General features: G+C 43.7%; 1 protein-coding gene across 2 annotated transcripts in view; it reads left to right on the top strand.

Annotated features, from left to right (window-relative positions):
* The window catches only part of ABL1 (ABL proto-oncogene 1, non-receptor tyrosine kinase), an 83,542-nt gene that overhangs the window by 47,361 nt on the left and 9,136 nt on the right, over positions 1 to 27,045 (top strand). Inside the window, exons 1-7 of one of the 2 annotated variants that reach the window (XM_074923433.1) lie at positions 1,626 to 2,211; positions 11,567 to 11,740; positions 12,729 to 13,024; positions 19,452 to 19,724; positions 23,611 to 23,695; positions 24,051 to 24,228; positions 26,397 to 26,581. In XM_074923433.1, coding sequence (XP_074779534.1) covers positions 2,127 to 2,211; positions 11,567 to 11,740; positions 12,729 to 13,024; positions 19,452 to 19,724; positions 23,611 to 23,695; positions 24,051 to 24,228; positions 26,397 to 26,581 — 1,276 coding nt within the window. In that variant the 5' untranslated portion in view covers positions 1,626 to 2,126. Of the gene's footprint in view, positions 1 to 1,625; positions 2,212 to 11,566; positions 11,741 to 12,728; positions 13,025 to 19,451; positions 19,725 to 23,610; positions 23,696 to 24,050; positions 24,229 to 26,396; positions 26,582 to 27,045 lie in introns of those variants that run through there. The other variant, XM_074923432.1, reaches the window with a different exon arrangement.

Below are 27,045 nucleotides of genomic sequence, written 5' to 3'. Positions count from 1 at the left end.
ACACGTAGATAGGTGTTGGTTTCTCTTGAAACTCTCGTGTTTCCATAAAATAGAAATTTTCCTCCAGAAATAGAGGGAGGAAGGGACACTGTGGGGAGAACTGCATAGTTGTCTTTCTAATGCACGTGCAGGCTGTCAGAGGTGGGGGACTGCATCTGTAGCCTCATCTCTTCTCTGGACTAAGTTGAGGAAATGTTTTAGTTCTATTGCTGTTTCTTGGTTTATAAATGGGGATATATATGTTCATCTTTTCTGAGAAAACCCAGGGAAGCACTTTGAACATCACGCTGTCCTTGCCTTGATTATTTCTCCTCTAGAAATGTTGCGACTTGTGGTATTTAAAAAAATGCAGGTACTATAATTGCAGTTCAGTATGGGTTGAGAGACCAAGGATTTCATTCCAAGCCCTCTTTCACACATATACCCCATGGATCAGAAGGCTGAGGCAACGTAATGCTGCAAAATAATGTTGAAAGAGCCTGAGCAGTGTTTGCTGTTTCAGAGGCATGGTCCTCAGATGCTGGCAGCATGCAGAGTTTCCCCTGAAGTATTGAATGTTTGAAAACGTTGAAGGGCAAAAGAGCACTAGCTAGTCAGTAACCTTGCCAAAATAAACTGTCAGATGTGGAGGGAAGTTTTCAGGGACAAAACCGAAGATTTGCTGCTTTGTTGAGCCTGTGTGTACAACCAAGCACTCCACACGATGTGGTGGAGTTTGTGATGGGGTCGGCTTCCCAGGCCATTTTCCACAGCCCCTCCATTCTGCTTCCCAGATGAACTCTGCACCCTTGAGCACCTCTTGCTCCAAGCAGCAAAAGCACCCCAGTGTTCGAGAAACGAAAGGGGATTTTTGAGTGGAAAAAAGTGCAGTTGTAGACACAGCCAATTTGCTATCTCATTTTTTATATATATAAATGTATGAATAGATATGTGTATAGAATATAAATATACATGACAAAAGTGATGTTTGTTTTAAAAAGGGGACACATAATAATTCTAGAAAGTAATTTATCAGAAATGCAAAACTGGAGAGCAATAATTAACGTGTAGCCTTGAGAAACCTGCAAGGGAAAGGCATGGTTTGCAGGGGAAAAAAATAGTAGGGAGTGGGACAGAGAAAACTTTTGGCCCCTTCTGGAAGAGGAGTAGTATCCTGCGAGCATAACTGCATTAGCTGTGATTTGAATCCGTTTGCCTGTGATTTTTCAGAGAGATGCTAGGACTGCATCTTCTGGGAAGGACCTCCAGCCCCCCTCAAGTTTTTGTGCTGGTTTACAAATGGGCATAGCTCTCGGTTTGCTTCAGAGTATCTAAACAATTCCCTTAATACGCTGTGAAGTGACACGCTTTTAAGACTTTGGCTTAGATTGTTGCCTACAATTCACTTGGTTTAACAGAGCCGTGCACAAAGCAGCAGCGTTAGTCCTTAGTCCTGCCTTTCCCCCTTCCCAAACCCAGGAGAGCTCTCCCAGCCAGGGGAAACTTGTTGATTTTCTCTCTGGCGTTGGGAGAGGAGGCAGGCAGGGTGCAGGCAGGCAGGCAGGAGGAGGGTTAAGGAGCGAGGGCGTTGCTCGGCTGCCTGATGTCATGGAGGCAGGCAGCGGCTGAAGGGGGCCCTTTGTTGGCAGCGGAGCCCCAGCAGCCCTGCCTGCACCCAGCGCCCGGCGGCGTGCGGGCAGCTGCCGCCGAGTGCGGGCAGGAGTGGCTCTGCCCAACTTGGTTGGCTTTGCTTTTTTTTTTTTTTTCCCTTCTGTTTTATTTTCCTCCCCCCCCTTCCCCCCCTCTCTCCCGCCAAAAGAGTTGGGAAGGAGGGAAGATGGCTGGAGTTAACTCCCCGGGAGAGGAGATGCGGGGCCCCAGGATTTTCCGCCTCTCCGGCTCGCCCTTGTAATGGTTTTCAGAGTGCTGGATTTCTTAGACTTTTCCTGGATATTTCGCTTTAGATTTTTCCTGGGTATTTTGTTTTAGACTTTTCCTGGATTGTTTTAGACTTTTCCTGGATTTTTTTAGACTCTTGCCGGATTTTTTTAGACTTTTTTTGTTAGACTTTTACCGGATAATTCAACAGTGCGAGAAGAAGTTGAAGGGGGAAGGGAAACCAGACAGCCGAAGCCAAACTCTAACAAATGAAAATGTTGGAGATTTGCTTGAAATTGGTGGGTTGCAAATCGAAGAAAGGGCTTTCCTCCTCCTCCAGCTGCTACCTGGAAGGTGAGTACCCAAGGGGCTGGGGTCGGGCCGTGCCCCCCCGGACCCGGGGACTCTGGCTGCTGCGCGCCCAGGGAACAGGGCCCGACCCCACCGCCATCCCAGACACCAGTTTTATCCCTTGCTTGCAAGTTGGGGCCAGGCTTGGGGAGGTGTTTGGTCCAGGCCAGCTTTAGGCTAGGCTTTCGCATGTAGGGGCAAAGGAACCGGGTGGTGTAGGCGGCATCCAGACCCCAGGTGACTTTCATTAAATGCAGTATACAAAGGGAGCGCAGCTCTACCATTTATGGTTGTAAAATGTCAAGTGATCTTATTGCCGAGCCCATAAAAAAAGCTGTATCTTCAGGCCTTGGCTTTTTTTTTTTTTTTTTTTTTTTTTTTTTTTTTTGCGCGGGGAAGGATCTTCCTTATTTTGGATGTGAGAGGAGGGTGGTAAAACCAACTCCAAGCTCAGGTAGAAAATTTAGATGAGTCCATCAGTAAAATATTTTCAGCATGTGTTAACCAAAATGAACTAAGAGATTATGTATTATCCCCTTGGAAGTTTGCTTTCCACAGGCATTCATTTCACTGAATTTTCTTGCGTATTTGCTATGAAAAGGTGATTTTTTTTTCAGTCACACCCATAATTATTTGTAGATATTGAGATGTTAAACACATGGGCCTGACGAGTTCAGATTGAAGGCCTTGGCAACAGAGGCACCGTGCTGGGCTGGGGGACTTTGGGCTGAGGTCTTGCTTGGCGTGACCTCGAGCCAGTGCTTCACCCTGGCCTGGCTTCACACCCGCCCTGCGGGGTCCCCCCCGCGCAGCCCCGGCCCCTTTGCTGCACTAGCGGGGCTGCGTCCATCCCGATGGGGCTGTCCGGGCTTCTTCAACTTCTTTTGTGTTGCTGGATGTTGCTTCAGTAAAAATAATCCCCATGCCAGGAGGACCGTGCTAACTCATCAAATCAGAGGCACGAAAGGCAGCAGCTGATTTCCCGGGGCCTATCGCAAGGCGCTGTTGCTCAACTCTCGAATATTCAGTGGAGAAATGGTCCTTGGAAATTCATAGGTTAGGAATCTCAAAATGTACAAATGGCTTCTCCTGGCAAACCCACTTGAAGACATTTCAGATCAAGAGTCTGTATTTATCAGATGCATTTGGAGGCTCTGAAGAATTTTTTATTTCAGTTTCCAGAGGACTTTTTAAAGTCTCAGAAACCTAATGATGGGTGGATGCATATGAGTAATTTTCGTCTTTCCTATGCGACTGAATTCTCCTGTGATCTTTTAGGTCTATAAAACCTCTGCCTGTGTCCCCTGCCTCTGGTATTGCTCTGGCACAGCCAGGCTGTGTGTTGAGGAACTTCGAGCTGTGCTGGACCTCCCCTTTTTGTGCTGTTGGATCTTTCAACACAGCCCTGGGAGAACAGGCAGAGCATCTGGGGCCTCTCTTCCCTGCAGAAATGAATGCTAAAGGATGATGTTACAAGGGTGTTACCCTGCAAGTTTTTCTCTTTTGTGTGTGTTACAACCACTCCCCCCCCCCTCCCCAATTTGCAGTGCAGTTGCATAATAGGATTAGAGCATAGTTTGATTCGTGCCATATAGGCAGTATCGAGTTAGGAACATGATAATTGACGCAATAAATATTGTAATATTTCTACCTTCTGCTTCCCTGAGACTGTGCCTGCATATTCATTTTTTATGATGGGATGGGAAATAAGCATTAAAACATCGTTTAAGCGATTTCTATCAAAGTAGCTCAGTCTCATTTCTCAGCTCAGCATGGGGCAAAACCGAAGCCAGCATCCAAGTGGCCTGTTAAAAGTGAAGAGATGTGGCAACTGCAACCTTAACGCTGTTACAGTCCAGACAGGGGGCCCAGGACCCACCATAACCAACTCTTGGACAGCAGGGTGAGAAGCAAGAATCTGTACTTATCTGGGGAAAGAAAAAAAGTTTTTTTAAAAAAAGTAGGCTTTTCTGCTACTCCTTTCTAAAGCTGAAAGTCCCCACGTGGTATTCCTGGACAGCTTTTTATTGAATATGTGCGGCTGAAAGTGCTATTGAGGACTCTTCAAAAGAGTAGTGGTGGCGTGCCCCAAGCCCCTGTACTCCAAGGGCACAAGTGAAAACCATTTACTTGCATTACCCTTAAGAAGATAACAAGTTTTTACATACACATTTATTAATTTTGATAGAAACCACTTAAGCTTAGCAGATAGTGACAAGGGGGCAGGTTTGTGTCAAGGGTTGAAAATTAGGGACCCTTGCTCCTGGATCCCTATGAGCAGCATGTGATGGCTAGTCCATTCCCATGTGCAGCCCACAGCCTCGCTGAAGCTTCTGAAAGGATTAAGGAGATAATGGTGATATCATTGGAGAATTTAACTCTGCTTTTGTTATCTTAGTTGTATGGGAAGCTGTTGAGGACATGAGGGGAAAGCTGAGAGCTTTTTTACTATGGTAGACTGAAACCTTAAATATAACTGCTAAAAGGATGAAAGGTCCATTAGGTGTGTGCAAACCAGTTGCAGCCAGGAGGATAGATGAAATTTCACCTAACTCAATTTCTTATTTTGGTTTTCATGTGTTAACAAAAACTCAACAGTGTTTGGTTGATGAATAGCCTGGGACTGCAACAAAATCAGATGTTTGTTGTATTTTGAAACACACTTTTTGAAAATGTTGTCTTGAGGTTGAGTTTGATAAGACTGATTTAGAGTCAAGCACATGTGTTGGTGTACATGTCTTTTGACCAAGTAATCAGAAATTGTTTTTTTTTTCATGGCAATCCTCTTTTGAAAGGCTTTTATGCTCTGTTAGTTTGCAGGAACGAGGATTGTTTGTAGAGACCTCTGCGGTGGTGTGGAGGGATGGCAGGTGCTGTGTCCCATTGCTGTGTGCTTTGATGTGTACAAGCAGGCTTGCCTGCTGTCTAAAAGAGTTGAGACCTTTTCTCGACGATCAAAAATAACTTTAAACTGTTTCTAACGATTACTGAGATTTCATATTGATGTTTGAGCTAGCCTTTTTTTTTTTCCCTCTTGTTTCTATTCCCACAAGTAAATATTATTTTAAAATGTGAGAGATCTGAATTTCTGTCATCTGCTTTCTCCTTTCTGCCTTTGCCAAACTGGATAATTCCTCACCCACTTCACACCAAGAAAGGGTAAAGAGTAGAAGGGAAGAGGCACAGCAAGTACTGCTGCCAATCTGATCTGGAAAACAGAACGTGTCCATGTCCCAAATAGGGGCTGAAATACTCTTGCTGCCTTTTTGGGCTTGCTCTACCACTGGAAGGCAGAAGCCTTGTTTAAAACCTGTCAGTGTTCTCTGTAAAGTTTAAAAACCGTTTTGGGGACACTAGTAAAGTCCATTGTTTTCTAACTGAAATGATTTCTGTGCTGCCAGCTGTCAGATTGTCGCTTTTTTTTTTTTTTTTTTTTTTTTGCGTGTCTTGTTACAGCTAGAGTAGACAAGCTTAGGGAGGAGCAGCAGCCAGTAGCCATTGCCCCATTCCTGGAGAGTTTCTTTATATGTGTTTGGGCACGTATCGAGCCAGACCCAAATCTGCACTGCCAGTGACTCATCCTGCCCTGGTGTCCCTGGGACCAGCAGGCAGGTCTTCGGCCAATCTGTTGGGAAGAGCGAGTACGTTAAGACAGTGTTGCTGCCTCCCAGGGAAGAGCCTTCTGTTTGTTTCCTCTCTTCCTTGGATATTTTCTGCTCCTCACCTCTTGGCCTCTCATCTACCATCACTCAGTAGAGTTCTTGCTTTTAAATATATTTCTAGTTTTGTAATGGCTTGCTAGTTATGTGCTTGTTCCAGTGGTTCTTGTCTGTTCCATCCTTATTAAAAAAACCTGACTGATGGTGCTACCATTTCCCATGGGTTGTGGTGAGAAAAGGATTGTCATTTCATAGAAAAAGCTGTAACTGTCTTCAGAGCTAAAAGTGATCATCCACAGACCTGTTAGTGCTTCCCTGAACAGTCGGAGACTACTCAGTAAAACAGGGAAACCATAAATCTTGATGATTCTTGCTTGGTGCTTTCCCTCCTTAGGGCTCAGAAACGGGCAAACTTCAGTGCTTCTGCTTCCTTAATAAGGAAACAAACCGCAAAATTGTAAAGGTAAAGTTTTCAGAAATATTTAACTGTCATTGAAGCTCCCTTGGATCTAGTTACTCTTTCGCCTTTCTCTCCCAGAGGTTATAATCTAAGGTCAGGCAGCAGTTTAGTAGCAGATTTGGGAATAAAATCCAAATTTCTGCCATACCCACTATTCCACTCCATACATCTACAGTTATGATTAGCTGGCTGGAGAAAGATGATATTAACCATGTTGCTAAGGGGTTATAAATGGAATAAACTCACTGAATGAACTCGAGTGGAACCTGCAGGCTAATATGAGAGTGAAATTTCAAAAAACCCCATTAAAACCCACAACCAAACAAACCAACCAAACAACAATAAAAGCCCCAAGATGTCAAAGTCATCTCTTGGAGTGGGAGAAGCCACATCATCAGGGGTGCTTAGTGTTAGACAAGATAAACACTGCACTTGGCTGCGAGGGCCAGTTTGTGCATGGACCATGTGGCAGGAGCTGTGGGTGGCTTTGTTCACTCCTGTTTGCAGCCAGCAGACCAGATTTTCGATATTTAGAGTGCCGGAGGTTCCTGGTGCCCATGCGAGAAGGAGCTCAGCCTGCCTGCAGGGCCAAGGCACAGTGCTGGGGGTGGAAATAGGGTGACACAGCTGGGGAGACTGGCCCAGCTCAGGGTGAGTGGGTTTGGTTGAGAGAAGCTGTATCTATTTTTGCACTTCTTTATCTCTCTATAGAAACACATTTAAAAAGAGATCATTTGTCCTCATGCTGGCTGTAAGAACGTGACTTTCCAAGTATCAGCCAAGAGCAGAAGTGACAGTGATAGCCTTTGCTACAGAAGGTTATATGGCCTGTGCTGTGGAGTGGGTAACAGGAGAGCCTGAGCATGATCTCACTAAAGGGATGAGTCTGAAATAAAACGTGAAACCTTCCTCCTTTTTGGAAAAATCTAGTTTACAGATTATTTATTTATTTTAAAAATCCATATTCCACCAGGCATAGGGAATCCGTGAGGGCCACTAAGGAAATAATTGGGACAGAGAGGCAGCTGCTCCATCGTATGTGCTCGGAGTTGGGAACATTTGGATGAGTTAAATCTGCATAGCTATTCTGCTATTTACCATCTTTTCTTCCTGGGGAAAAGGAGAGTAGAGGGAACGTAGGGAAAGAGGAAGCTTTAGATAACATGTGCTGTGCCTCCAAAGAGTTTATTAGATGTATTCTGTGCTCCCTTGCTCTAGAAACCTCGTGGAAAAAAATGCCAGCACAGTTTGTTAAGACCACAGGATGTTTGTTTTGCAGGGAGACAGGAGGTCTCCTCCTTCCCTCGGGACTGCCCCTCAGTCAGCTGTGGAGGAGCGGAGGGTAATTCTGTGCTGCTGCCTGTTTTCCAACCCTTTCCTTAAATTACTAAGGAAATTTGCTTGCGTTGGTCTAGACCGGAATTGTTCATATCTGAGAACTTCTCACACAGTTGCTAACAATGATTCATGACTTCATATAAACAGTAATTAGCAGGAGATGGTTACACTTATGAAACCTTTTAGTGTGCAAACATAAATATCTCCTGGTAAAAACTTAATTTAAGGGGGGAAATGAAGACATTCTTACGGCTAATGCCTCAAAATAAAAGCTGCTGTTGTCTTATTTCGAAGTCTGCTCCGCTTTAATTAAGAGAGTCATCATTAGTTGGTGTTAGTGGAGAACTGAATTACAGCATTGCCTTGGGACTCCTTCCAGGAATCCAGGTATCATCTGGAGCATGGTTATGATCAAAGTAATAAATTATAGTCTTGCTGGGACACAGCAGAAGACAAAGTGAATACGTGGAAGGAATCAGAGTGCAGAGATAACATTGAATTACGCTCACTTCCTTCCCCATCATCATGGCAGGATACCCTCCTGTAGGTATAGCAGCCGGGCTGATTTGTTAGGGGGAATCTGGCCCATTGAAGAGCTCAGCAATGCTGTAAAATTGTAGTTAAAACCAGCAGTAGGAGGTAAAGAAGCTGTAGTGTGTTGAAAAAGACCCTCAGTATATATGAACAGCAATATCTAATTCCTGCTCTGAAGGACTATAATGTCTGGGCGAATTTACTAGAGAATAGCTCAGAGGGATAAATACCACTGACAGCTGGCTGTACGTGGCTCCCAGATGGACATGGCCTCTCTGCTTCTCTTGCTTCATGGCTTGTGTCCTGAGTCTGCTGACAGCCTCCTCCAGGGGCCCAGACCTTTAAAAGTGTGTTTTGTCACGGTCTATCAAGCTTCTGCTACACTCAGGTCATCACAATTCTGCTCTTTCCTTTATGCTCTTCTCTGTGTTGACTCAGGGCCTCATCCTCCCTTTCTTGCTGCCCTTCAGGCTTCATTCAATCACCTCCTTCCCCACTCCAGTTCTTAATTTAGGGTTCCTGCCTTCTGGAAACACCAGCCCTAATGCAACCCAAGGGTTGGGTCTTGCATCTCCCCGTCGTGCTGTCCTGCACAGCAGCATTCACACACGGCATGCACCTCTGCTGGGGTGCCAGCGACTGAGCTGGGGGGGTCAGCTTGGAAAACACAGCAGATATGAGCCCATCTGTGCATGGCATCCTATGTGGTCACTTGGGGGACTTGTGTGGTTTTCCAGCTTGGCAAATTCTCATACACTTTATTTATCAGCCCTTGCTCTTGCCAGTCCTTGGGTTTGCTGACAGTTATCACTGAGTCAGTGTTTGTAGGAATGTCATGGAACAAAACTTGACTTTCGCACCACAGCTTGCGGGTGTTTTCGGTGTTTGACACAGTGTTGTCTCATGGTCTGAATCGAAGCGCATACCTTGGCATCCGTGTGTAGTGAGTCAGTCCCAGCACCGCCGCAGCCTGGGCACGAGGGAGGGATTCTTGCGGAGTGCTTGGCTTTCCTCCCGCATCCCCATCCGTGGCTGTGCATGAGCCGTCCTTCGCTGGGCTGCGATCGCGCTGGAGTTGGAGGGGAGCCTGCCTTGGATTTCCTGCCTTCCTGTCGAATCAGTCCCCCACGGGGGAGGCATTTTCCTTCCTAATGGAGGCTACGGTCCATCCCACTGTGCAGCATGTACTGGTTTGTGCCGTATTTGGGGGAGAGCATCACGGCGTCGCTCCTCGCTGAGGTTGTGTATCTGCTACTTGCAGCTCTCTGCTGTCTGTCTGTTCCAGGTGTTCACTGATGGTGTAACTCCTTGGAGTATCTCCAGTCACTGCAGCGCCCTGTGTTTGATAAGGGAGCTTAATGGGCTTGACAGGATCAAAGCGTTTTCATGGTAAAATGATTATAGCTTAATTTTCTGAAAGTGGATTTTCTGTTTCTTTTCTCATTGTCCTCATGAAGCAAACCCAGGCTACTAAATGTATCCTCCCGAAGGAAACAGGAGGGTGAAGCAAGTGTGTCAAGGTGCTTTAAAAAAACCACCCAACCACCTTTTCTGACTCTGGGATCATTTAGAAAGCAGAATTCTTTGACTCCTCTGATTCACTATAAAAATATATCTCCCTGCATATATGGTTTGGCTAGGAAAATAGGCCCAACAGTGTGTGTACTTGCTGTTTTGCTCTCTGCCCACATATATAACATTACCTTTTCCAAAGAATACAGTAGTGCTTGTGTTCATAAATAACCACCGAGAGAACCTTTATCATTGGTGATCTGGCCAACACATTAAGGACGCAAGATTGTCTGTGGGTGAATAGTGCCACTTTCACCACCAAAGCCTAAAAAGTAATGGGATTTGTTATTGTTTGTAGGGTTGGGATTTCTTGTTGTTTTTTGGTGGTTTTTTTTAGCATTTCCTCATTGAGAAAAGTATTTTGAACATGTCCCGATCCACACTTAACATCCATATGCTTTCTGGTGTCAATTGTATCAGTTCTTCACTGGTTTACTGGTACAGCTTATGCTGGCTTTCCAGATCAAACAAGCGATAGTAATAAAAGCATATTTTGGTGTGATTGCATCTACATAGCAGCCCCTTGCTAGTGAGTATTACAAGTATAAAGAGAGAACTGTGCTCCCAGGTGACGTGATAATGTAGAAGACACTTGGCCTGGGATTTCTCCCTCCAAAGCCTTGTGCGTTTGCCTGTGCAGAAGAGGGATTCAGTGGTGAGTGGGGGAGCACGCAGGGTGATGCTGAATAATGAAGAACAATATTGTGGCACGAGGGGCTGGGTGTGATAGTGCCGTGTTTCCTGTCCCCATAGCTGCGCTGACGCGATGGTTTGTCTGTGGTGCTGTGACCTCGTTCAGCAAATTCATCCAGCGGAAAATAACCCTCAAAACCCAACATTTTTCACAACTTACTGTCCTGGGTTTGTGCCAGCACAGTCACCCGTGGGGCTGCCAGCACAGCTGGAAGGGGCACATTAAGAGTGAGGGTACACAACTACTAGGAGAATCACTGCCCCAAACTCTTGAATCATCAACCAGAGGGGAGGGTTTGCAGGAGCAACCGCAATAAAATTCTGTGATGTACTTTGACTTGCCTGATACTGAATATTACACGCCTAATGTACTTCAGTGTACAAAAACCTTCGGTGGTTGGTTTTTACTCACCTGTGAAGCTCAATTTTAAGAAATCTCTTTTTCTGGAGGTGTCTCAGGGTGCCTAAAAATGTAGAAAACTCCTTGTGCAAAGTACACTCACCGCTGCACTCTGGTTTCAAGAGTGGCACACAGGAGAGAGGGCAACAAAAAAGGCACAGCCTTGTACTTGAATAAGAAGAGAAATTATTAAAAATACTGTGAAGAATGGAAATACGTATCTCATTCTTAAATTCCATGTCTTAGAAATCTTGCCCTGCCTGGCTCTCTGTGCTGCACATTCTGGCGATTTCATTTATAGGATAATTAAGGGATTTACCTTTTAAAGGTCTTTGGGTTTGTTTTCAAATCTAACCATTCCAGCAGTTAGACATGAGCCAAAGGATTTACAAGCAGCAAACAGCCTACGTGAGCAGCATTTACTGGAGGGAGGGAGAGGGGCTTTCCCTCTCCTGTGTGCTGTGGGAGGCAGGAGCTGGGGGCTCAGGCCAGGCTGGGGACAGCTCTGGAACAAGGGTGTCCTGCCTATGTGGCAGGAGATACGCATTAAAGAGCTGTCTGTATCTGTCCTCTGACGCATGAGGAGCACACATGTCAAGAAACAATGCAAATTAGAAAATCCGAGTGCGTGGGTTTAACCAGATGGCTTTTATCAGCAAAAATGAACCTGCTTTTTCCTCTCTCTCTCTCTTTCTCCTCCAGAAGCCCTTCAGAGACCGGTAGTGTCAGACTTTGAGCCCCAGGGTCTGAGCGAAGCAGCTCGCTGGAACTCCAAGGAAAACCTTCTGTCCTGTCCTAGTGAAAATGACCCCCATCTCTTTGTTGCACTGTATGATTTTGTGGCGAGTGGGGACAACACTCTCAGCATAACTAAAGGTAAGGTAGCTGGGCAGAATGGTACTGGGAGTGTGTGAGAAGGCGTAGAAAAGTCACTGTGGAATAACTGAGTTATACGCTAAACCCTATGGAATTTTTTTTTACCGTGGGAATTCTTCTTAAACAAATAGAAATATTTCACAAAGTCATAACCTTTTAAAAGGTTAAAACTCTCTGAAGTTTTTGCATTGGGCAAGAAACTGTTTGCTAAAACTAAGGTCTCCATTAGGAGCAAGAATTTGAACTGAGAAATTAAAGGAAGCTGATTTTAGAGGCTGGCCTCTATCATTTTCATAGTTCTTCAAAACACAGTCCCTGTATGAAAAATGACTGTGCATATACAGTGTTTTCTTACTCATTCTTTCTGTTCCTTATGTGTACTCCAAGTCAAATCTGTTTACCTTGCTAATTGAAATTATTTTTTTATTGTTTATCCACTCCTGTTCTCTCCTAGCCCCATCAAGCCAATTCAGTTCAAATAAAACTTGCTTCATTTGATTAATTTTTAAAGCTCAAGCAGTATCAGAGCTGGGCAGAACTGCACGAGAGCCTAACAAACTCCTGAAGCATGCATGGGACTTTATTTGGCTTTGAAGTGTCCACTCAAGCTTAAAGCAACACACATGCTCCCTGCTCAGTCAGATAATCTTTCTTATAGGAGATGATTTAATGATCTATTAGCCAGAATGAACCTATCTTTGACGAGATGTCAGGAAGTATTTTTTTTACAGAAGGGGTTGTTGGGCGTTGGAATGGGCTGCCCAGGGAGGTGGTGGAGTCCCCATCGCTAGAGGGGTTTAAGAGTAGGGTCGACATAGCACTGAGGGATCTGGTGTAGTTGGGAACTGTCAGTGCTAGGTTAACGATTGGACTAGATGATCTTCGAGGTCCTTTCCAACCTAGTTGATTCTGTGATTCTGTAATTCTGTATCTTTGTCCTCAGCTCCCAGATTTGCCATGTCTAAATAGATTTTCTTCTTTTGCTAAGGTGAAAAGCTCCGTGTCCTGGGCTACAATCATAATGGGGAATGGTGTGAGGCCCAAACGAAGAATGGACAAGGCTGGGTGCCCAGCAACTACATCACCCCAGTGAATAGTTTGGAGAAGCATTCCTGGTATCACGGACCAGTGTCACGTAACGCTGCTGAGTACCTTCTGAGCAGCGGCATCAACGGCAGCTTTCTTGTGCGAGAGAGTGAGAGCAGTCCAGGACAGAGATCCATTTCACTGCGATACGAAGGAAGGGTGTACCACTACAGAATAAACACTGCATCTGATGGAAAGGTAGGCTGCAGGCAATCCAAACCATGCAAGAAAACCTTGGCAGTATACTTTGTCCACTGACTGCGCAAGGTCGAGTAGTAGCACTTGAAATGAGCAATTCTGAACCCTGATCACTGTGTTCGTCATCTGTAGCTACAGGAAACGCTGAGGTTCCGACATGGCTGTGACAAAACAATTTTACTCCTTTAGCAAACTTCCGCTGAGGTATAATACAGCTCAGTGGTACAATACAGTGAAACTCTCTAAAGGTAGGAGATGATAGAGTTACATCAGAGCTGAATGTAGTAGATATCATTAATAAGAGATTCTGAGGATCAGTTCTTGTCCCATATGTTCAGAAGATAATCTCTTCAACTGCCAAATCAGAAGAGTCATCGCCTGTTGCTAATAATCATGTAAATACTAAGGACAGAATGCTTTTTGAGCTATTCTGCAGTATTTTTAACTCCTGTTTTGATTTCTCTACAGTATTTCAGCATGATCATTGGAGACGGGTAGGCATTTTCACTTTTATATGGGCCCTGTCTCTGATTTCTTCGTTTTTTCCCCCTAGATCGTTGTGTGCTGTAGCAGTGTTGCAATGCCGTGCTTTGTGGATGCTGCAGAGAAATGTTAGCATAAAAGTGTAGTTTTCCACAGATTTTTTTGTCTGAACTTCATGGAAACATTTCTACTGGCATTAGATTTCAGAAAAATCATGTTTTTTAACAAATCTATTTTAAGCAGTGTCTCTTTAGATCCTGTGCAGAAGTTGGAGTGTGGCTCTAGAGCATGGCTGCTGAGGCTCTTCTTGCCAGCATCTAGTAGATGGCAGATTCTGTGCCATTAAAGTACTTCAAAAGAAAAAAATTTAAAAGATCAAGTACAGTAGTGGTCCACCATGGCCAGTTTTCTTTTGTCCTGTGAGAGCTTTATTCTTACAGCAATGTTGCCTGCAAAATCTTTAGTATGAAAATCTTTAGTATGAAAACATAGGGAACCAGTACACAGTGTTTCCTATTCATCAGACTCATCACTCTAAAACCTTTAGTAAGTTAAACAGTTTTAATTCAGTAATGAAATACTTTTTGTCTGTTTTAGCAAACAGTTTGTAATTGAGACAGTTCTAACCCATGTTATTTAAGGCAACATATTTCCAAGTTACAGCTCTTTGATTCTTCTTTTTTCCTCCCATGTAGACACACTCTGTGGTCAAAATCAGCACTGTGAAATGCTGACGTGCAGCATACTTGAAGGACTACACGGCAATTTGAAATATTATTCCTCCTGCTGTCTCTGTAGTTGATGTTCCTTGTATTCACCTTGATGCTGGCAGATGAGCAATGTTCATATGTGAACATTTTGAACTCAGGAGTCCTTCAGTTGGTGTAAATAAGCCTATGTCCATGATGCAATAGCACATGTTCTCCATTTTAGCTGTAAAAGGGTTTGACATATGAAGGCCTTCACCCCAGCAGAGCTGTTTTTATCTCAAAAAAACAGTTCTGCAGAGCTGCAGTAATCCGTTCAGGTCTATATTAGCCAGGTTAACTGTTCATTTTCCATAAAGTTGCTTGAAGGTGTTTTTGAGAAAAGGTGCAAGTCGGCACAGTCCGCTAAAGCAGATCTGCATCTGATGGTGGTTGGAAATACAAAATTGAGAAGGGGTAGTGATCAAGAGCTGTAGCTCCTGGACTTCAGCTGTTCATGCAGGGGGAAGCAAAGAGGTAGCCACAGTCCTCCCCATTGCCATGCCAAGGGCCAGCATCCCTGCAGAAGGGGCAGTTTGCCACGTCCATGCACCAGGCGCTGCAGTTTGCAATCTGGTGTGGTTAAACCACGTCGGTTTCAATTGTGTTAATGAGCTGGGCAGTGAACTGCAACAGCTTAGCAGCAGATGTGCTGCCCACTCCGCTTCTGCTGCTGGGCTGGGGGATGCTGTGTTCGTCCAGCACCCTGTTCCCAGCTGTAAAAGCTGAGGAGCTAGGAGGAGAAACAGTGAATATCCCTGCTTTTTCCTCTGTGAAATGGAGACTGCTGGAGCAGGTTCCCCACTGTGAGCTGCTCGTGTCGTACTCTATTACCCGCTTTGCCGCAGAGCGTGGCTCTGCCAAAGTAAAGCTCTTACCTTCAACTCCCTGAGCACCTGGGGCCTTCCCAGCCCCCCGTATCACTAGTCAGCCTGTCTGGGGAATTTAATATCTGCAGGTGCTGGTGAATGGCTTTGGTGGGATCATATCCTGTGACCGAGAGAGCATGCTATCAGGAGAAAAAGGTATTAGAGAAACATGTGGAACAACTGCTGCTTGGCACAGAGGTGTGGCGTGCATCACACAGCCCTGCTCAGGCTTTTTCCTGGGAAAAATTGAAGGGCCTAGGAAGAAGATCAGAGGGGGGGGGGGGGGTGTCTTAATTTTAGGACCATTCATACTGAATGCATTGGAGTTCAGCAACTTTAAAAAAGAAATTATTCCTCAGGGATTTTTTTTTCCCAGATTAATGGATCATATTCTTCCAGACCACCTTTTAATGTTTGTTTTGTTTTTAAGGAAGGCATTAAAAGTGACCTTTCTTGATTTGGCTGGCACAGTGTAGCTAGTCATCTGGTAAACCACTTCCGTGGTACAGAGGACTTGGGTTTCCTGACTTGATAGTACTTGAGGCAAAGCCTCCCGTTGAGTAACCCAACTGAATAAACAGTGTTGTCCAGCCAGTTCTTCAAATCCTGCTATCCTCAGCATTAGCGACTCAGGACACGGGTCCTGCTTGAGTCTCTTGAAGCCTCCAGGGGCTGAACTGGATGTAGACTCGTTCCTTTTATCACAGATCTTTGTGAATTTTTTGTGTAGGCGTTCAGTTTTGTCTGCTGACTGGGGAGGGGGAATCCCATCAGGTCAAGGATGCGTTGGAGGTTAGCATGGGCCAGTTTCACCATCCTTGTACAATATACTAGCCAGGAAAAGGATATGTGGTCTGGTGGCAGAAGCTACAGATATGTGCAAGCAGAGCTGCTTGGAACAGGACCAGTGTTACAGGTTGACTGACAGTATACAAAAATTGCCCAAATTTTTTTTGCTTGAGAACTGTCAATGTTAGGTTAATGGTTGAACTAAGTGATCTTCAAGGTCTTTTCCAACCTAGATGATTCTGTGATTCTGTGAAATAATGTGTCAACAACGTAGCTGGGGAGCAAACTGCCTGAGTCCCTATGTAACCTCATGCGCTGCAGAAATGCTGAGTCTGTTCTCTCTGTATCAGTACAGTTAGCAGCACCAGGCAGTTTTCTTGGGGGAAATTATCCAGCAAGCAGCTCAAGTTAAGGCTTGGTAATCGGGGTCAGTGGAGAAGGGAGGTTGCAGACTCACTGGGCTGCATCAGCTGCATGCCGTTCATAGCTGCTCCTTGCTTCATCTTCTTGTGATACATGCTTCAAATTCCAGATGGAGATTTAAACACAGCATACATCTGATTTCCAGTAGTGCTGATAGGAAGTAAGGCCTTCAGGAATCGGTGATGGGGATGTAATCACTGAGAGGTTAGAAAAACTCTGCCTACAGAATGAGCCCGTTTAGTCAGGTCGATGTGGGGCTTTTTAATAGAAACAGAAAACATCGTGTGTGTTAAGGCATGGAGTGTTGTCCTGTGGCCTTGGAGTTCTGTTCCCCATCCAGCTATGGGTTTGCTGTGAAACCTTTGACCATTTATTTACCTAAACCTTTGGCCATTTATTTAACTTCTTCCTCCATCTGCAACAAGATTGTATAATCTGTCATACGAAATCCAGATATCTCTAATTTCCATGAGATTTTGAGATCATGAGATATAAGCCATCATAAAAGCACAGGCAACTTCCTCCTCCATACTTCTCTAATACTTCCAAGTGATCCTGGTGTTCAGCATAATTTTCTACATCCATACTTACATCCATATTTTAGTCCTCAGTGTACCACTGCTAGCACTGCAAGTTGCTCCCAAACAGGTATGGCTTGTTTTAAATTGTGGTTGTACTGGCTAATTGGCTAATGCTTAGTGGTCCAAACCATGCAGCTGTAAAAGCCTCTCTTATGATGTCACTTTTCTGTTCTCAGAACATCTGTTTTTAAGGTGATTTCACCTCTTTGACCATGAAAAGTGGTTTCGTTTTTTTGAAATCATAGCGTTGAAATGAGTTTTGGTCCAGTTACTCTATGAAAAGAATATCCAACTCATTTTGGTAGAGGGTTGAAAACATGCTCCCCAGGAGGATGCCTCTATTTTCTAGAAATAAAGTTTACATAGAAGATTTTTTTTATCAGCAGCTGTAGCAAAATTAAAAGAGAGAAGGGAAAGTACACTTCTCCAGCCCAGGGTGTATAACCCTCGACTCCGAATGTCCTTGTGCATCCGTGGTCACCAGAGTAGTTACTGGTGTGGTCTTAGCTCAAGTGGCTTACAGGCAGGTTGACCACTGCTCATCTTCTCCCACTCCCTCAAGCCCAGGTGCTATTGCCACCAGAGGAAATGCCGTTTTAACCAGGGGTTATGATTTCCCAATACTGGAAAGGTAGGTTTCTACAGCATAGCTGCCTGTTTTGAATGATAAATGCTAGAGAACGTTCACTTCCCAGAAACTGTACGGGGGCATCATTCTGTTACAAAGGCCATAGCTTGAAAGTCAACAGCTGCTCTATACCTGGCTTTAGTCTAACCTGTTAGTGAGTAATCTGGGGGGTCATTCACATCTCTGTATGTTTGCCCCTTTCTGAGTTATGCTGTGTGCCTCAGCTGAGCATTTTACCTTTCTGCTCTTTCAAATAAGTCCATGACATACATGGGTCAGCAGTTTTGCTAATTCTGGCCATAATAGTTCCCATACATACATAAGCATGCAACTCATAAACTTAACTAGGGATTTGGGCAAGCAAGATGCTGAGGGGAGGGGCACTTTCCTCTATCACTCTGCCTCCCTTGGATGATATGGCTGCTCTTTTCACTCAGCTTGTCTTATATGTAGTGCTTGTACTCTCATATGCGTCAGAATATTTGGTCTTCTGAAGTGCCTCTCATTCTCATTTTGAGTTTATATAGTAAACAGATGCCTGCAGAGGAGGAGCATCCATATGGGAATGGCCAGTCTCCAGTCCAAAGGCTTTACTCAAGTTTGGGGGTGGTTTTGTCCCTCCCTGCAAGCATTTTTTTTTTTTTTTTTTTTTTCTCTTGCAAATGTATCTTCATTTTCTATTGGACATATTCACTTACTGCTGGAGCTCAACAGATGCATTTCTTTTTTCATCCAAAAATTCTGTCTAGATGGAAGAAGCAGAATTTCACCCTAAATCTGGGATTTTTGGATGCCTGGCAGCCCCGTCAACTTCCCAGCCTCTCAGAATCCTAGACAGATGGCCACTGCACATGCACAAACTGTTGAGTACCTATCCAACGAGTTAGAAGCATTTGGGAAGTTTGATCAGAGCTATTGGCATATAATATGTGCAGTAGGACCAGTGCATTGCAGTCACTTCACGGTGTGGGGGCTGGACAGAAATCTGGGTGGCTAACACGGTGCTGTTCTTACTGTGAGGTTTGTCCCTTGCCAGACCTTGGTCATTTGTGAGAAAGGGAGCTGTTCCATCTCCTGTGTGCTGTGTCCAGCACAGGCTGTTGCACTTCGATACAAAGATTTCTCCTCCTCCTTCAGGTGTGATCAGCATCACTTTTTTTAAAAATTAAATTTCTAGCTTTTGTCACCTTGCCTAGCAGGAGACTGGACTTGAGTGTGAAAAAACGGCCTGGTGGTAGGGAGTCACTTGTCTGTTACCTTTAGTAGGTTTTTAGGCTTAAAATGGATCTTCTGTATAAATGTTAAAAAGGTAACAAATATGGGTTATCGTGCCTCACAGCAGGTTTTCATTCAGTGGTAATGATTTTACTGCTGTGTTATTGATCGTTGCCCATCACAGGAATGGAGCAGACCAGCTGCCTAAGTTCATGCAAAATACTATGCAGAAGCTTAGGCCAAAACTGGGAAAGCCACCAGTTGGTTAGTGATGCTTCAAGGAGAATTCAGGCAGGTGAAAATGTCATAAGCTAAATAGTTACAATGGAATCAAGACACCGAGGTTGACAACCCTTTACTCTGCAGGAAGTGTCCCTTAATCTTTACCAACCAGCCTTTTGAAAAAAGACATTTCAAGCAACAGCATGCCAGTCTAATGCTCTTTGCAGGCATTCCTTCCATGTTGTTTCAGCGAAGTGCATGTATTTTCTCCTGAATCCATGCATTTCCCATGTAAGTCTTGATTGTTCTCAGCTCTGAGAGCTATTACAGAGCTTGTGGAGCTCATGGTAGTGCAGCTTGAGTAGAAGCAATGCAACACTTCACTTTCACAGTTCTATAATGCAGTTTCTACGTATGAATCCTCTGATGTGTGTTACGTGAATGAGCTTTCTCTTTCTCTTTGTTTCCTAGCTGTATGTCTCTTCAGAGAGCCGCTTCAACACCTTAGCAGAGTTGGTCCATCATCATTCCACCGTGGCAGATGGGCTCATCACCACTTTGCACTACCCGGCGCCCAAACGCAATAAGCCCACGATTTATGGCGTGTCTCCGAACTACGACAAATGGGAGATAGAGCGAACTGACATCACCATGAAACACAAACTGGGCGGAGGGCAGTACGGAGAGGTGTATGAAGGAGTCTGGAAGAAGTACAACCTTACAGTGGCTGTGAAGACTCTGAAGGTAGGACTCAAATCTCTCATTCCCCATCATCTCTGTTCAGCAGGAAGCGAGTTCAGGCTGGATGCTTGCCCTCAGCCCTGGTTAGACAGTCTGGATCAGTGATGGCCTTTCCTTTGTGTGCTGTAGGCTTGGAATAGAGTATTTTTGAAAGAGCTTGATCCTATTATGGTTTTATGTGGTACCTGAAACACTTTTATCTAAAGGAGGATGTTAACAGTGTGATTTTCATTTTAGAATGGATGAAACCATAGGAAGGTAAATAGTGCCATGACATTTTGCATTCAGGGTGTGGCAAAGGTGAGCTCTTCATGGATGAACACACTAACACAAGCTGGTGTATTAAGGAAAATTATGTATTGTGAGTCAGTCAACATAAAATTCAAAGGCTGTGCTTCAGGGAGGCTTTACATGTTTTGATTTTCTGTCTTATGTGGCGTCTTTCCCAAAAGACAAGCTCCCTGTGTACCTGGAAGTTTTAAGCAATTGTTCATAGCTGCTTCTTATCAAAAGATTCAAGAGGAGGAAAAAGTGTATCCAAGCTAAGACAGATTAAAATGTGTAAGTGGCTTTGTGAAGAACTGGATAATCAGTTCTGTTTCTGGCTCTGCTCCCTGATTTCTGTGTCTTGGTTTCCTTGTCTCTTGAAATGCAAATAATGCTCTATGAGTTCACAAGGTCATTGCTTAATTCATTTATGTTTATAAAAATGTCTTGAGATCTTCTGGCACCATCCACACACATTGCATTTGATTGCTTAATAAGAGTTTATGCTAACTTGACACCATGTTCTCTCTCCTCAAATGGGGATGTGGTTTGGTCTTGCAGAAACAAAACAGAACAGGGTTTTTTGTTTGTTTCTTTTTGTTTTTTCGCAATGGAAATTTTGAAGTGGAGAGAACTGTGTAGGTGCTTTAGTGTCAGGGGAAGAACGTTTCCTTGATTTGGGGAAAATATTTCTTCCTTACGCTCTGAGCAACGGCTACCTCAGTATTTCTGAGTTGCTATGGTTGCAGAAAGTATTTTCATTTTGGCCTTTTTTTGTACTCTGGAGATTCCTGTTGCTGCTCCCCAGCGGAGGCGAGTCCAAGCGCCTGCTCGCACAGGGAGCGAGTGACACCTAGTGTTGTCCCTGCTCGGACCCGGCGCTGGGGACCGCAGGGCTTACTCGGGAGCCCTGGGAGCTGGGATATAACCAGGTTGAGCAAAATGATTGTTTATCACGAAAAAGAAGAGACCAGTTCTTGCCTGGAACATTGTTTGCTGTAGCATCTCCTTTCCTGCTTCTGGCTGCAGTGTGAGGACACCTGATGTCTTCAGATTTCTCATTTGGCTCCAAACTGTTGTTGCTTTCATTCTCTTCTCTCTAAAACCCATCAACAAAGGCAAATTGTGTTACCCCATAAAATCTGTTTGTGCATAAGGAGAAACCTTAATACACACCTTGACTGTTTCAAAAACATAAAATAAATATTTAATGAAACACGACTAAAAGTGGTTCATAATGTAGTATGGAGCAGCATGTTCCACTGGGGAATGTAAGAATAACCAAGAAGAGAGTTGAGAAGCACTTCAACCTGCAATTATGCACACTAAACCCATCCTTAAAAGCAAATTTATAATCCACATTCCTTAAATCCATCAGTCTACTGCCTGACAGGTGGGATTATAGCTTTCTTCAAAGTTTTGGGAAACATTTTTAAATCACATTTGTGTCCCAGTTGTGCAGGGGAAAACAAGCCCTCTGCAGCATCTGCATGCACATTCAAGTGACTCACTTTATTTTCCTCTGAGAGAATATTTTTCAAAACTTTATATGCCTCTTCTTGTTCCTTCCCCATCTGCTCCAGATATCTCTATAAGAAAGATGAAGGGGAAGGAAAACTAAAAGAGGGGAAAAAAAAATCGTTCCAGCTTCTTTTTGAATAGTGGTGCTTATGAACACCCATTTGTTGTTCAGTTTTCCAGCAGGTGTCTAAAGGTAGCTCATAGTTGGCACAGAACACTCGATCAGGCAGGAAAGCAATCAAAGCAGCACACACTGTTTCTCGGTTGCATTTAACTGGGAAGTGCTAGACAATGTTTTGGTGCTTAGATGTTTCCCATTAAAATACATCATTGGAAGCTCAGTGAGTTGCACACAACACATCAGTATTTATAAGGGTCTGCTGTCGTAACATGAGACTCTGTATTTGTGTTTTTACACCTGATGTGGATGGAAAGGGGCATGAGGCTGCAGTGACTGGGAGTGGAGCTTTGACCTGTGCAGCGTTGGACTGAGCGCAGCCTGCTGGCACTGTGGCCAAAGCTTGTTCCCTACCAGGGCCCTTTCATGGCTGAACTGCTGTAAGCTGGTCATCACTGGATATTTCTTACTGCACATCTCGAGTCTCCACCCATTAGGACTGCCGCTTCTTTTTTGTTTCATTTTGTTTCTTCTCTTTTTCTCATTTTTTTCCTTGGCGGAGAAGCCTGTGCTTTAAATTAGGCAGTGTGCAACACTGGTGTCCCTTAATGCATGGTGCTGTGTTCTGCTCGGAGAATATTGGATAGCCAGAACGGTTTTATTTCTTCCGAGGTCTTGTACAGTGGAAGATGGAAGCTGCTTAAGCTTGGTCCTTTGCATGAAATCAGGTTTTTGGAGGGATCACTGTTACAGTAGTTTTCTGTATGTGTCCTTCCTATTAATTTGGTCACTGAGAGGTAGGAGATTTAAAGCAGTGCAACAGCTATGCAGAGGAGCAACCTTTCAGAGTTTGTATCGCATGCATAAGATAAATGCATATTTGGGATAATTTTGCAACCTGGATTATTAACCCAGTTTCCTTTGCCAAAGAAAACGGTTTAAGGTTCTGCTCACAAGGACCTTTGGGCTATTAGTTTTGACAGGAGTGTGTTCAGCAAAGCACAGCTGCCAATCAAGCTAATTGGCAACGAATAGTAAATGATTGAATGAAACTGTTGGAAAAATGTTCTCACTGCTAACTGCAAAGCAGAGAGCTGGCTGGATCTTACAGCAGCAGCCCACTGTTATCATTCTCACCAGCAGCAGTAAATCCTTTCCAATCCTTCCTTAAAACACTTCGTCCATGTAGCCTGTCAACATTAATCCATCAATGAAAAAAAATATGGATATAGAAAGAAACATTGCTTTAGGAATAGATCTGTGTTTTTGCACCACTTTGAAACGACCTTCTGGTCATTTGGGGTATATTTGCTTCAGAGAATATGTCTTTTGAGCGAGATTGTATCTTCCTCGGTTTTGTGTCGTGCTAAGCAACTTTATGGCGTTCAACAAATAGGTAGTGACACGTCTGCCCAGAACAGTTACGTCATGGGTCAGGCTCTAAATGCCAGAAATGAAATCTGTGAAACCTCAGGCTTTCAATTATGGAGTGGCTGCCATCGGTCATGCCTCCCTGTCTGGAATGGGGATTTCTTGCTCCTACCCAGTGAAACTGGGAGCCTGCATTTCAGCAGCTTCTCAAGCATTTGATTGCGGCGCATCCTTTCTTTTATGTTCATTCTTATTTTCTTTTCTATACTTTTTATTTCATGTTATCTTTTTTTTTCTGTTAGGAACGAGCACATTTTTCCTTTTCAGCTTCTGAGTAGTCCTGTGAGAGGCCCTTCACAAAAGGGATATGGATTTTCTTGCCCCGAAAAGCTCTCTTAGAATAAGAATGATAAAAATATATATTTTTAAAATCCTACAAAAAACCACAACGTTACTAACTCCCTGGCATTGTGATGTGGCTACAGGGAAAAATTACCTTGAAAGAACTGTGGCTTATGTTGTCACTTTGCAGTTCTTTCTGTGTCCTCGTACAAAAATCTGTTCCTCTTTTGTGCATGCTGTCCTTGCCAAAGCTTTACTATTGTTCTGCAGGAGGATACCATGGAGGTGGAAGAGTTCTTGAAAGAAGCTGCAGTAATGAAGGAGATCAAGCATCCGAACTTGGTGCAATTATTAGGTAAGTGATAAATACCAAGCAGAGGGATTTGAACTAAACCCTTGTGCAGTGATATGGATGTTAAGGAGCAGATAAGCTGCTTACCATACCAAGGCTTTAAATACAGACACTTATTGTCTGGCAAAATTTACAATTTGTACATGATTTTTAATGATCTCGTCTCACTAATGTTTAAGTTGCCAGAGCTTGAAGCAGGAAATTAAAACCCTCTATTAACCAATTCCAGGCAGAAGTCATTCTTGCTGCGAGCCCCATATTTCTACCTTCTAGAGGTACAAATTGCACTAGAGGACAAAACCTGAAGATTCACTGATAACTCTCAAACATTCATTGCAAACTTTACGTTGGTCCCTAGGGGTGTGCACACGGGAGCCTCCTTTCTACATCATTACGGAGTTCATGACGTACGGGAATCTGTTGGATTATCTGCGTGAGTGCAACCGGCAGGAGGTGAATGCTGTGGTGCTGCTGTACATGGCAACTCAGATCTCCTCAGCCATGGAGTACCTGGAGAAGAAAAACTTCATTCACAGGTAGGAAGGGCAGTGAGCACCACTGAATCTTGAGCACAAAACACCCCTTGATTTTTATTTTCCTGCCCTTCAGATTATTACAGCATTGACTTAAATGCAGTTGGTGTCCTATGTTTAACACGCTAGTGCGTTGTATTCTGATACAGCACATTAACCTGTCTGTAGGATGGTCTCCTAATTGTTTTTCTCTGTGTTTTTCCCTTACCTTTGAAGTAGATGCAGGTGAAAGGCATATCAGTACTTTTATATTTTGGACAAGGGCCTTAAATGTAAATGCTACCCAAAGTAACAAGCTCTAAATGGACCAGATGAGCCACAGCTCTTGCTTGATTCTAACAGCCATTATAAACTGCTGCAGTTGATGTTGCTGGATGCATGCAGGTGCTCACAGCAAAGCCACCCTCTTAGTGCCTCTTATCCCATGTTCATTCTCGTTTGTTTCACTTTTTTTTTTCCCTCCTCTGCAGGGATTGTTTCCCACTATTGTCCAGATTGCGTATTCACTTTAATAAGCATCTCTGCAGTTTTAAAAGTCTCACAGACTGACCTTTAAGCGTGCTGCAATTATGGCTAGAGCTTTGCATTCTTCATCTGTAGAAATGGCCTCCTAGCAATATAATGACATATCCTGCGTGAAGGTTTGAGAGTTGCTGAGCTTTGTACAAGATGCTCTCTGTGCCACAGCATGACCTTTCCTGCCCAATTAACTGGAATATGAAATTAGCACATGTTTTTTCATAGAGACAAATATGAAGATCCTGTGTAAAGTTCTAGGTGCTCCTCTAAGTCATACATTGCCTTTGCTGCCTGAAAGACCTGTTTAAATGCTTCTGTCAGTCAGTAAAGTGAACGGTGATGCTGCAAATTAAAATTTCCAGCCTTTGATTTGTTCTGTTGAAAGTATTTCATCCCTTCAGCCTGTAGGAAGTGAACTTTAAAAACTGCTTTGTGTGAATTCCATTTGTCTGCTCTCCTGTTCATTTCATTTCCTCTTATTTCTGATGACCCATTTATCTAAAATAAATAGTAGCATTTTTCCTTATCAGCCACCCCCATACCCACCTACCCAATTATTTTAAGAGTGTTGTCACAATTCACATCCATGGATTCAAATGCTGGGATGTGACCTAATTTAATGAATTGGGAAGGAGGAGGAATTTGGTTATGAAGAGGAGCTTTTATTTAGACACACATTGTAGTAATCAGCATTGATAAGAAAGTATATTCAAAAACACTGTGAAAATTTAATGGGCATCTAGTAAGACATACTTTTTTTTTAATTTATTCTGATTGAGCAGAACAACCAAAAGAAACAGCAGTGTCTGCCTCATATCTAAAGATCTCACTCGAGCTTTCTGGTAGAATCAATTTTTAGTTCAACGTGACATAATCTGGATAAGTGTTTTTAACAAAACCTAATATTAGGAGAAATGTACTTCTGCGCTTTACATTTTTATACTCAAGAAGCATTTCCAAGGGTGCTAACAGCATGTATGAGCCAGGGAAGTGGCAAATGCAACGTGCACATCTCTCACCTGCCAGGGTGGAGGCAGGTGAAAAAATGGGGAGGAAAAGCTTAATTTGCTTATTCTCCAGTCCTTTAAAAATGTAAGTACTGATAGCAGAGGCTACAACAGGTTTGAAAAGGCCGTGAAAAAGTTGTGTTGTAAAATGCAGTATGCTTGGGAGAGAAGAGCATAGCTGCAAGCTAAACCTGGTGCTTGAGCAAGGACTGGAAAAGGAGTTCTGGAGAGCAACTCGTGTTGGCTGGGGTGACCAAAGTGCTAGAGAGGTGGGCAAGAAGTGAAGCACTGAGACTTCGTTTATTCAGTGCTCATCCTCAGCTATTGATAACTTGAGCACTGACATTTCTTTAAATTATTTTTATCCTGAGGGTGGCAGCTTTTATTGAAAGTGAGGGGGCTTCTTGAAGCTTTCACTTCAAATTTAAAAAAAAAAAAAAAAAAAAGTTCGGATGACAGTCTTACAAAGCCAGAATGGAAAATAACTTTCCTTTTTACATGTATGTGTATGACTACATAATTTCTATGTAATAATCTGATCAAAGACAAATCACATGCAGGCCCAGGTTTCTTCGGGAACAGCAGGTTTCCATGCTATTGCTAAAAGTGAGATGGTAAATTGCCTGGTTTTGTTCTTGTTTTTAGGGACCTTGCTGCCAGAAACTGCCTTGTAGGGGAAAACCACTTGGTGAAGGTGGCAGACTTTGGCCTGAGCAGGCTAATGACAGGCGACACATACACTGCCCACGCCGGAGCAAAATTCCCCATCAAGTGGACTGCACCAGAAAGCCTGGCCTACAACAAGTTCTCCATTAAATCTGACGTCTGGGGTAAGAATTTGCATGTACAAATTAATACAGATTATAGGTTTCTTTTCCAGGACTGTGAAATGAGGACATCGTGAAACATTTCATGAGGGAGCGGGTTCCCTGGTTTGAGCCATGTTGTTCTGTGAGCTTGTCAGAGTGCAGGGACTAATCTCTGCTAAGTCAGTCTTTGAGTGGAGCACTGAGGATGCCGACCTGACTTTATATGTTTGAATCATTGCAAGTATGAAAATAAAGGGATACTGTAGTGTTTGTAGAAATATATGAAATGGGGCTGGAGGGCACCGATGCTACTGCCTTGATAGAGTTCTGGCACAGGACTCTGAAGCAATATATTGTTATATAGCCAGGCCCTTTCTAACTACTTCAGTGAAGAAAGCGAGAATCTAGTTCATTTTATGTTAAAAAAAATTATGTGTGTATCTGTCTAGTGATAGCTCCAAGCTCGTCTTTCTGCATTTTAAAAG

The sequence above is a fragment of the Athene noctua genome, chromosome 20, assembly GCF_965140245.1.
Source record: "Athene noctua chromosome 20, bAthNoc1.hap1.1, whole genome shotgun sequence".
Classification (NCBI taxonomy): Eukaryota; Metazoa; Chordata; class Aves; order Strigiformes; family Strigidae; genus Athene; species Athene noctua.
Note: the sequence above shows the minus strand (reverse complement) of the source record. Positions and strands in the feature narration are given on the sequence as shown.